Source organism: Terrapene carolina, unplaced genomic scaffold (assembly GCF_002925995.2).
Source record: "Terrapene carolina triunguis isolate 2854851 unplaced genomic scaffold, T_m_triunguis-2.0 Scaffold22, whole genome shotgun sequence".
In the NCBI taxonomy this organism is placed as follows: domain Eukaryota; kingdom Metazoa; phylum Chordata; order Testudines; family Emydidae; genus Terrapene; species Terrapene triunguis.
Window position 1 is genome coordinate 5,725,765 of NW_020664373.1, and position 12,278 is coordinate 5,738,042.

Sequence of the window (12,278 nt, forward strand, 5' to 3'; positions counted from 1 at the left end):
AATTTTTTTGTGGTTTTACGTTCAGAAGCAGAAAGTGTATTAAAGTGTGCTTTTTTTTAATACTTACAACATATTTACAAGAATCAATATCTATATTTTTTTAAAGTTCAACCAAAAATTCTGCATTGCATTAAAGTATTATCACTGGAAAGAGTTCACTAGGAACTTAGTTTTCTATAAAATATTAAGAATTAAATGATAGAATAGTCTTTTAGGGTCTTATGATAGATACTGCTGACCTCCATAACATAACTCTTCTTTGTTTTTTGTCTATTTGGTGTCTAGTACAGTGGAGTTCTGATCCTTGTTGAGAATTCCTTCTTGCTACCATAATACAAATAACAACTCGCATAGCAGCCACTTGACACGCCTTGAAAATGCATTCTTATCTCATTCTGCAAGAGGCTCAGATAAAATTGCTGCACATTTCTATCCAAAGTGAAGCACTACGTAATGCTTGATACTATTTTATTATATATTGTTTAAAGCAGGCACCTCATTGAATCTGAAAAGCTAGTAATTTAGTGACATTGGTGTAAGCGGGGGAATGGTCCCGCTATAGTGGGGAACTTTCCTGGATTATACACTACCCTGGTGGAATTGGCTAGCAAAAGAACTGAGTCCTCGCTCCCACTCCCTTTATACAGAGGCCTGCCTTACCTCCCCTTCCACTCTCCTGTGCAGCAGAGTCCCGTAATCCCAATAAGGCTGGGCCCAGGATTCCTGTGGGGCTCGACCCTACATTTAGTCCAATGTTGTGCTCACTTAACACCGAGGCTAGGGTGCCCCATGCCGGGGTGCTCTCTCTGCACTGGTTGCTTTCCTGACCCCTGGTCATTGCATATAGTTCAAAGCAAATACAATTTATTAAACAGAACTGATTTTTAAAAATTAGGAAAAATATGGGAAAGGTTAAAGGAAAACACGTAACACCGCCCCGTGAGCACGGGGGAACCACAAATAGCTGTCTCTGGAATGTCAGAGAAATTCACAGTCTGTTCCTCTCATGTCCATAGGGTGACCAGATGTCCCAATTTTATAGGGACAGTCTCGATATTTGGGGCTTTTTCTTATATAGGTACCTATTACCCCCCCCACCCCCGTCCCAATTTTTCACACTTGCTGTCTGGTCACCCTACATGTCCAAGGCCTCCTGCCCAGGCTGTGGCTGTGCTGTGGTGATACCGTAGCTCAGACACTTGCTCTGGCAATGGCCACACGCCCGCAGACTCTAGGTGGCAGGACCCTTCTTCCCAGCGTCAAGGTTATGATCCCCCACCCAGCCCTCAAGTCTGGCCTGCAAGACCTCTTGGCTGGGGATGTCTCCCTGCGCTTGGCCTGCTGCCTGGGGTCCTCCCTCGCTCTCCTCAGCTGCTCACCGCACCTGGCTCCAGACTGCTCCAGCTCCGCTCTGCCTCAGCACTGCTGCTGCTGGTCTGCCTCCAGCTCTGCTCCCTGGGCTTCTTCTCTGGATCTCTGTGGCTCTGCTCTCTCCGTACCTCCGCCCCACTTTGCTTCTGGAAGCTCACAGAGAGGGGTGGGACTCCGGGCTCCTGACTCCCTCATTGGCGTGCCTGCCCTGTCAGTCAGGCTGACCTGGAGCATTGGCCTCTCCCCATTGGCCCTGGGGAGTGTCTGTCTCAGAGTCTTGATTTCTCATTGGCCCTTTCTTTTGATACTGGGAGAGAGCCAAAACCCCCCACTAAGTTTCAGTAAGGGGCCCACAGTCCTTTACATTGGCATGGATCAGTGTTGATGTCGCACTCCTTGTCAGTACCCAGCCCTGGCTGGGAAAGCTAATGATCTAACCAGTGGACCAAAGTCAGTGATGAATCCTGGTCACATGCCACCTTCTTGCAAATACACTGAGAAGACTGGCTTGTTATACACAACAATAAACCACTTTTGATGGTAGATCACTCTTGCTAACCACAACAATCTGTTGGCCATTTAAAAAGAAATATAGTGAAACACATGCACCATCTTTTAACAACTAAACATTGTTCAGAAACTGCACAATAGAATTTTTTTAAAGTGAAGGCAAGTATGAACTTAGGATGCAATCTGAGAACTTTTGTCCATTAATGTAAGTAAATCCCAAGTGTCCTAGAAAAGTATTCTGGTGTCTATCATTGTTTCCAATTAAAAGCTTGTAACATTTTTAATTCCAAAGCAGCCATGAGTAAATGTCCATTTATGTTTAATATCTTTTCTAAACAGCTGTACCGTAGTGACAGTGATAGTTCAACCCTGCCAAGGAAGTCACCCTTCATCCGCAATACATTGGAAAGGCGTACTTTGCGCTATAAGCAGGTATACCACAGTATATGAGCATGTGGATTTTTCTCTGCTGAGACCTTTTTTTACAAACTGAAGCAGCAGTACTTTGACCTGGATTTCAAAGGTGTATGTTAAGACAATTTTTATGAAGCATCTGATACTGTAATGTAATAAATAATGGGTTTTTTTTTTTTAGGAGAAGAGACAGATATTTGAGATACAGTCGTAAACAACTGCAAAAACTTGCCTGTCACCTAATGACCAATTTAAATAGATACTGATTATGAATTGGTTTAATTATCCAGTGTGTTAAAACACTATGGGTAAGACTGTGCTTGGCTGCATACCCACAAAGTGCAGTGAGACCAATTAGAAATCCCCGTTACAACCCTATGTGATCTACCTAGACCTTGGTCCTAGGTGTTCAGGAGTAAGCAAGGTTAAGTACCCCTTTAGTCTCTTACCAGAGCAGGGGGGCAGGGAGTGTACGGAGCCTTGGTTTCATCCCTCATATTTGCTGGTCAGTGCAGCTGATCCAGTGTGGGAGGTGTTACAACTTATTGCTGGAAGAGATGAGTAAGAAATTGCTACTGCCTTCAGAGCAAGGAGGAAGCTTGGAAGGAATTTTTACTCAGGATGTGTCTCTTGAGTCACAGTGCATTTGGGGTTTACTCCTGAGTGGTGTAGTTTGTACAGCACCCTTTGCTGAAAGCTATTCCTGAAGTCATCATTTAATAGTAAGAATTTCATGATGGCAGCGGAAGGTATGTAAAATAAGAAAGTTTGGTTCACGACCCTATAAATATGTATAGACTAAGACATCTTACCTGGAAAAGGTGGTTAGTTTGTTTTAGACCAAAATTTGGATCTACCATCAAACATGAATTGAAATAGTATACCTAATGTACAAAATATGTTTAGTCTTGTCACAGTGAGATTGGTATGTTATTTCCAAAACTTCCCATGCCAGAAGAGTTAAAGGCATATTTGAAATGTCTGCCTCAATCAACTAAGAATATATCAATATAATACGTTCTGAATAACATCTGTTGTATGTTTTATTTGAATTATAATAACCCAGCAGTCCTGTAGATCTTCTTTGGCTGAGCTTATGGCAAGGACATCCCTAGACCTGGAGCTGGATCTCCAGGCATCCAGAACTAGACAGAGACAACTGAATGAGGAGATATGTGCTTTGAGAGAGTTGAAGCAACGTCTGGAAGATGCCCAACTCAGAGGGCAAACTGATCTTCCCCACTGGGTCCTTCGGGACGAACGATTCCGGAATTTGTTGAAGGAAGCAGAGAGACAGGTATGGTTTCTTGGGCTGTACGTTGGGCATACTCAGAACCTTTGATTAAAGCCTGCTTGATTGTAAATATACCTTGGAAGTGCTGAAGTTAAATGAATGGAACTTTATAATGTTACATGATTTCAAATAAACAGTTTCACCCCGGATACCCTTGTTGTTGCCCTCATGAAAACATCATATCATTGATTATTATTGAATACCACATTGGTGACAATTACTGGAGGATGGAACTATTTAATGTGTCTGAGACGTTAAAACTCTCCATCAAAAGTTTGATTTTTGTGGTATTTTAAAAGTATTTTCTGATATTGCTGTAAGTTATAGATATTTAGTAGGGGAATCACAATGCATTTTTTCCCATAGGTCTCTGGATGAATATCCACCGATTTGATATTTTATCTTACATGAGTGTTCTGCATAATCTCCTCTTACTGTGTATGCATACTGTAATTCCCATTGATGGGAAAGGGAAGTGTAACAAAGCATGCTGGGGCAAATCACTACAAAAAATTGCCATTGGATTTTCAGTGCCCACATAGAGCAGACACAAACTCTAGCTTATGGTCTCATTTGAAAGATGGAAATATAGTAAACTACATGGAATTTAACACATCTTTCTCAGGAGCAATAAGGACTGAGACAGTCCTGTGGCTCTGAGGAGTCTAGCTATTTCGGACCTTGTGCTTGGCTGGTTTCATTGAGATGAAGTGGGAAAGCACATTATTTAACCAGATGTCTTCATTTCCATGTGTTTCCAGCTATTCATTTTTAGTTTGGTTTTAATACTTTTCAGACAAGACAGACCAAATTTGAACATCACCAAGAACAAGTAGCTGAAAAAATGCTAAAGAAAGCATCCAAAGAAGTATACCAACTGCGTGGACAAAACCAGAAAGAACCTATTCAGGTGCAGACGTTTCGGTAAGCAATAACATCTGTATTGAATATAGCACATGTTTAATCTTTACAGGTCTCTGTTGGTTGTAATGTACTAATGTTTTATTATAGTAGCTCCAAACCACCTAGCTTCATTGTGTAGTATCCTATGTATCTATAACCTTTACTTAGATATTGATGTGGGCCTGGTTTCATTAGAGTTCTTTTCTTTTGAGCAATTCATGGTACAAAGACTGAAAACCAAAGTGAAGAAGCGCTGTCACCCAACTTGCAAATAAAAAAATGCTGTAATATAAAAAGAGAGTCTCCATATTTATGTAGACATATTTTTAGACTATAATTCTAATTAGGGCAGCTACTAACACCGCCATATGCTTTGGGCTCCAAGCTCATATGGTTTAAGTTCTCCAAGAACCAGTTGCATCGCTATATACACAGTAAATTAGTTAATGTTCTGTATGTACTCTAGTAAATAGCATTGTACCCATAACTGTTCTTTCTTACCATTCCAACCTCAGTCCTGTTTCTCAACTGCTCTTTCCAAAAATCTCTGTGCTTTGTATCCTTCCTCATCTGCGGCTGCTGCTGCTGCTTATAGTTCTTACGTCAAATATACAGTTTTAAACTTTGCTTCCCAGTGACTTTGGTAAATATTAACATGCATTTCAGATGATGATTTTTCTGACTTTTAGTATTAAAATAGCAATTTGTTTTGTATATTCATATGTATACTCCATGTCATAAAGTGTTTAAGAGTAAATGCTTGCAATGCAATGACAGTGTAGAAAACACAGCTAGTGTCTCATATTAGGCAGATGTTCACAGAATGCTTTGGTTGTTAGAATCTCTCTTCATTGATTGTGATTATTGAAAAATGGTGCTATAATGGTAACAGGAAGGCTTAAGTGAAAAATAAACGAATCAGGTCTTTAATTTCATTTTTCATTTGGGAGATGCTATCAAAAATCCCTTTCTCCTAGGCTGACAGGCAGAGCATCAGGAGAGCAGAAATTGCAGGGCTGGTTTTTGATAGCTCTCTAATTCCTGCAATAACGGCGCCAACTTAAATCCTGCATATTGGGGAACACAAGGCAGGGAGGAAATAAATCAAATATATGGGCTGGTATGTAGAGATGAAACCATGGATAGTTTCTAATCACATTTAATTTGCTGTGGGATAAAAAAGTGGGAAGAATAAGAATGTCCTTATTTCAAATATGAATGTATCTTTCTATATGTGTTGTCAGTAAAATCTGAAACAGTGCAGTTTTGCCCAGTGAAGAGGAACTATGCAAGGCTTAGCCGATGTGTAGAGCCTTGTGTGGTTCTGTGTACTATGGAGCAGCTTTCATCCAAAAAGTAATAGTGTCTATGGTTTATATTGTCAAGTACTTTCTGTATTCCTCCTTCAGTTCAATCCTGTATAGCTAGTAGTGGATACTAGTAGTGCTTTTTTTGTTTCTTCCAAAAGCCTGATTCTATGATGTTGATCTCCTTTGCAAAGCACTTTGAGAGCTACTGATGAAAAGTGCTATATAAGAGCTAGGTGGCATTTATTATTATTTATTTATTATAGCTATACAATATGGGCCTGGTTTACTATGTTTATAAACACCTCAATAAATATTTGATCTGAAGAATTTAATAACAGCTTAAATAAAGATGGAAACAAATTCAGTTTCTTGAAATGAAACTCTGTATATATGTATTTGTTTGACCGCCTTTTTATATCTATTTTTTCAATGACAGAGAGAAGATAGCATTTTTTACAAGGCCAAGGATTAACATACCTCCTCTGCCAGCTGATGACGTGTAACATGTTGCATTGTAAACATGAAGTATTTATCTGTTTTATTTTAATGAAATTATTAGACTAGCTAAATTTCTTTTTAAAAGTTTGTGCAAAAGCTATTAATATACACCTTTTGTAAAAAATAAAAACGTAAAAAAAGTAAAAGTAAAAAAATATATAAATAAATATATAAATATAAATATATATATATATATATATATATACATACACATATATATATTTTATAATAGTGACTGCAACAAGGCTTGGTTTTTCCTTGTTGTGAAATTGACATCTCCGAAGACAACTTATTTTATAAAAGATCAGCTATTCTGTTAAGAGTGTGTACAGTTTTTATGCTGTTTTATTTGATTTAAAGGCTGGAAGACAGAAACAAAGTGAGTTCAGGCAAATTCACTGTATTGTAATTTATTTATAGCGCATTTTTCCTTGAAGGAAAATACCTACTTTAAGATGTATTTTAAGACTGAAATTTTGTTCTTCAGTATTTGTCATACAGTAGAATGGAACCATTGAGCTGGTTTTGTTTCTGATACCTGAAATGAAAATACTATGTTCTAAATTTGTCACTTTTATCAGCTTTACTATCTGTATCTTATAATGTAAATTGTATTCTTTAGCACTGTCTGTGTTATAGCAAAATATTATCACCTGCAATGTTTTTAATACTGATTAAAAATGCCATTCAATGTTGCAGAACTCATTTGCATGTTCTTACTGTGCACTAATAGACTGTTCTCATTTCAGTTGTGTTTAATGTATCTTTATATTTTTAACTAGATTCTCAATTTAAACGGGGGGAAGGAAAGGGGTGGCAGGTCTTTGTTTTGCTATGATTTAATAAAGATGGAAATGGGGCGGGGGCAAACTTGCCATATTAATAAAACCAGTAAAAGAATATAGCATCTGAGTAGTTTTAAAGATTGTAGCCCCATTCAGGAAAGTACTTAAGTCCTATTTTCTGGAAAGCATCCCTATTCAGAAGGGGGGTTAAATACATGCATATCTTTTTAAGCATGTGCTTTGAGTTAGGCACATGTCTAAGTGCTTTCCTGAATAGAGTTGCTTTTCAGAAACAGGACTTATACCAACGGAAGAAATAGCTCACTTGGTTGGCAGCTGGGCCAACTACAACTTGGCCAGGAGTGATTTTATTTGTTACCATTTGCTTTAACATAGGTCTGTCACCCTAAATTCCCAATAATGCCAGTTTTGTGTCCTTGCACCTTGCAAGTATGTAAAAATGCTTCTTACTAAGCTACTATAGACAGTTGATAATATTTTCGAATGTGCATTACCTAAAGAGAAGGGCACCCCACACAAGACTTATTTAATCTAACTGTTGGAACATCCAGTGTGAAAATCAAGGTCTCTCTTGGTTAAAGGGACATCGTCAGGACAGATTTGGCCCCAAATTTAGGTTTTGTAAAAAGCCAATAAAATTGCAAAATCTCTGACAAGTAGATTGTTTTCATTTATTTTTATAAACAAGTAAACATTCCCTTCAGTGTTAGGACTCATATACTGTAGCATTATGTAAGAGCATGAGAACCTGAAAGTTAAACTGACTGGGTCTATTTTCATTGTCCAAGCTGTGGAAGAAAGTAAGCAGAATATAAATAGCAAAAGTATATTATATTAAAAACCCAAACAGATTAATAATTGAACATTATTAGTAACAAAGACATTTGTGTTTTTAAATTATATTCCTTTTTACCTGACATAGTGTTTGTAAGCTTCCTATTCATCCAATCTGGCATGAAAAAAGAATATTTGGCTTTATCATACTAACTGCCTTCAAGCCTCTTTTCTTGGCAGTGGTATTGGTAGCTGTAGATAAGGGTCTCAAGCCTGCATAAGAGAGATTCAAAAAATGAACAGAATATAAACCAACAAAAATAAATACTTATTTAAAATAAATAACTAAAAATCAATTGAAAGAATTGTCTGTGTTGGGATGAAAGTCTGAGAACACCAACTCTTTCAGTGCTCATTACATTAATGTCCCAGTGAGTGAGAGGGAATAGATCTGCCTCTTTGACAGTGATTGCCATTAAAAAGGCAGTATTTACCAACAGGTACGCACTGTGATATCTGAGATGTCACAGAGTTGTCAAATACCTAGACTAGGAAATAACAGTGCAGTATCTAATGGCAAATGTTCCTGTTTTGTTTTGTTTTTTTTTAAATGGTGCCTATTGTACAGTATCACCAGAATGTTTTGTGAGTCCAAGATTGACTGCTGTAATGAGTACTCTTTTGATGTGGTAATGAGTTATAATATTCAGTATTCATCTCTCTTGTTTTTGTCACAGTTTTGTACAATTGTGTCATTTGTATTATTTGGAAAGTATTTCTTCAACAGAATAAAATAATTTACTATAAATACAAATAGAGCTTTCTTATGTACCACAATATAAGATGTTTTTGAAATAATTACATATAGGTCATTATAATAATACCTTTACAAAGCAATTTCGTGGGCTGTATAGCATTGTTATTTAGATGACATCACTATAATAAACTTTCATCTAATAGTAAAAGTTAGGGAGCTTGTGAAATCAGTCAGTCCAGAAAGGTTACCCTGAAGGCTTGAAATGGATCCAGAGTGCCGTGTATGGGAATAATGTCCCGAAGCCTTAGCACTAAAACCTCCCCTTGAAAATAAGTTTACATCTGCATCAGAGTCTCATAGTTAAGACCTTTTCTGGGCTTATTTGCTACTTTTGTATTATTATGAGCAATGGCTGTTCAAGATTTCCTTACTAAGGTTTAATTTATGCTCTGCAGACAGCTTCATCATACTACTACTACTTTTACTTCTTCTTTAACAACTTCTTGAGCATCATAGTTCCTAGATGGAAATCACTTCAAACAGAAGTAAGATATACAGTATAAGTTAATTTTTGAGTTTCATTCCTAGCTTGACTGACCTATTACTAAGCCACACTAGGACATTTTTTTCAGAAGACTATGCTTTCAGTTTGAAAATGAATATACAATACACGTGGAAGACAGTGGATCACTATGCTGCAGAATGGTGATGACCTGATTGTATTTGTGTAACCCTGGGCAACATAAGCACAGAGGGGATTTATAGCACTGAACGTATGCTGTTCTCAATTCACTGTTTACAAGGCATTATGGGTATAATAGAGCGAGACTATTTTTAACCTGTCTACTGGAAATAGCCTTTGGAAGTTTTAGCCTTCACTCATTGCTGCCATCAAGATTAACAACAAAGTTAAAGGAGATATGTTGGAATTGCAACATGGTATGAGAACAAAGTTTTATGTATTTCTTTTACTCAAACAATGGTAAATATATTGCAAGATGATAGTTCAAGGTAAGTGTTACATAAAGATGACAAGGTTCTTCTAAGGCTTAGATGATTATGTATGTTGTTAACTATAGGTCCTGTTGAGCATAATAAAATATCAGATTTTATCCCAGGGAGGAAGACTGTTCATTACGAACCCAGTGTACTTTTTAACTGTAAAGAAACTCCACAATTAGAAGACCTGAGAGATTTTAAAAGGTTCCATTTACAGGGAGAATGTTTAAAATACTCAAGAACTTTTGTAATACGGAAAACAAAACTATTTCCTCAAAGAAAAACCATCATGTATACAGTACTACTGCTTTTCCCCCATTCAATATGAGAATATAAATTGAGCAGATTGTTTGGTACATTTCATAATGTAGTTGCTGGAAGCTTCTCTACACAAAAAGAGAGCCCTTTGGTATATGCTCATTTGATTTGAGCCATTCACTCCCTTGCTTATGGCCAGAGTTATGGTGCTAGGATTATGTTGTATGTAATAGGAGGTTCCTCAGATGTGGCCTATAAAGAACTGATGGGTCACATAGTACTTGCTCTCCTTATTTTGAACTGCTAAACTCCATTAAACAAAACTCCAGGTACCTTAAGGGTAGGATTTTCAAGAGATGGGACAGCCTAGCTGCTTCCATTGAAATCAATTGGAGTTTTACTCCTGATTCCAGGTAGAGCAGAGTTAGGACAGTATTGAGCACTTTTGAAAGTCCTATCCTAAATACTTTCCTACTGCTACTTTTCCATGCACACAATTGTAGTAACTGGCACAGGGCTCTTACATGATTATGAATGAGGATCGGGGAGTGGTGATCTGCCTGATCATGAATGTGCAGGGAGGTGGATCGTAAGCCAGTCTCTCTCTTAAGATGTGGTCCACACAAAATGTTTGAGAAAACCCATACATAGCAGACTAAGTGCCAAGATCTAATCTCTTGCGCAAAGTCCATGTAAATAGGATTTGGTCAGAGGATCTGCATGGGAAACCAGGGAGACAGGCACTTCCTTCAACCTAGAGCCCAGATTTGGAGCAGCTGTGTAGCCATTCTGAAGTCACTAATCCAGTTTCCTGTTTACAGTAACACCTGCTATGCAGTCCCTACCTAAGGATTTCGCCCAGTTGGGTATACATAGTTATGAACCTGCTGGCTATTTGTTTGGCCTGCCCCAAATGTTCTACATGAATGCAAAGAGAACTGCTGCAGAACTACTTTGTTAACCCAAAAGGGTCTGGGTGGAATCCCTCTGTGTGCCCCATCCATAGACTACTAATGATTCCCTGAGTGCAAACAGACTATTTTATCCTACCTATTGTTAGGTAGCTAATTTTTCATAGGTACTGTATCACAACAGAAGTGGATTTTGAGGAAGGCTTTGACCATGAAGAGACTAGTGGAATTGAGGGCCAATTCAAAATGCATATTCCAAGTGAGTGAGAGACTTGTGGGGGATGCAAAGAGAATATTGTAATAAAAGTGCAGTACTTAAGACAACACCCTAAACGTTGCTGTGTTTACTCTCCTATTTGGTATTGAAAAGGTCTTCATTGAAGATCATTAAGGCTAAACCAAATGTATATTCAAATAAGGGAGGATGAATAATGTCAGTGTAATGCTATAATAAAACATAAAAAAATTGGTAACATGCTTTTACACAATTATGTATACGTAGTATATTTTGTAAAATTTCATTGTGAACTATGTACTGTGAAAGGTAAATCTAGAGGCGTACATAATTCTTATAAAAACATTTATTTAAAACGAGAACTCCCGGTGTGTTCAGAATGGTACTGTAATTAGAGTAAAACTCAGTCCAAACTTGTCCTTAGAGAATGGTTCCAAATGTGATCTGCTGGATGACCAATGATTTGAAAGTCAGAGCAATGAAGATTGCGGGTTTGGGGTTTTTTTTGTTTTGGGGTTTTTTAAGCTATTTAATATATTTTAAGTGAATTGTTAGTAAAAGATTCCATGGAAAAAAATTAAACCGGAATTTGACAAATAAGAGGGTAAACATGTGGCACCTAGGAAAAGAACAATTTCAAGCACAAGGGGCAGCATGGAAGAGAGAGGGGAGAAAGATGAGTAGGCGAAGGATACAAAAATAAGTGGTTAGGCATGGACAAGCAAAATGGGAGAATAAGAAGAGCTCAGAACATAGTTGGAGGGAAGTATTGAACTTTGGAGGTAAGGACAGGAAGCTTGAACATGAGGAAGATAAAGGGAGTCAGTTAAAGGGTTCAACGAGGGTGTGAAATGGTGGGAGAAAAATGTTTTTTGCAGCTGCATTTTTGGATAGACTTGGAAAGGAGTAAGGTGAGAAGCATGTCAGAGGATTGCAAGAAATTATAAAATTGTGTTTTGTGCCATTTTCAAACTACTGTGATTAGTAACTTTTTATATTTATGAAATATGTAACGAGGCCTTGGGGCATTGCTATAAAATAAACAGCAATATTGCTCGTAACGTATGGACACATGAGTTCATAGTTACTTAGCTTTTCTTCATTAACAATGATTTATTATTGCTGTGACAAAATCATAATCTCTTTTTAGAAAAGCAACCTGGGTATGAAATAGCTAGTCATCCATTTTGATTAATAGAGCTTTGTAAGTCACAACATGATATGTGTAGAAAAGGGTG

General features: G+C 37.6%; 1 protein-coding gene across 1 annotated transcript in view; it reads left to right on the forward strand.

Moving 5' to 3' along the window:
- LOC113406072 (protein WWC3-like) overlaps positions 1–6,711 on the forward strand; it is a 103,926-nt gene extending 97,215 nt beyond the window's left edge. Inside the window, exons 19-22 of the mRNA XM_026648399.1 lie at positions 2,221–2,313; positions 3,365–3,592; positions 4,386–4,513; positions 6,239–6,711. Of these exons, the coding sequence (XP_026504184.1) occupies positions 2,221–2,313; positions 3,365–3,592; positions 4,386–4,513; positions 6,239–6,305 (516 nt within the window). The 3' untranslated portion in view covers positions 6,306–6,711. The remainder of the gene's footprint in view (positions 1–2,220; positions 2,314–3,364; positions 3,593–4,385; positions 4,514–6,238) is intronic.
- The last annotated feature ends 5,567 nt before the right edge of the window (positions 6,712–12,278 follow it).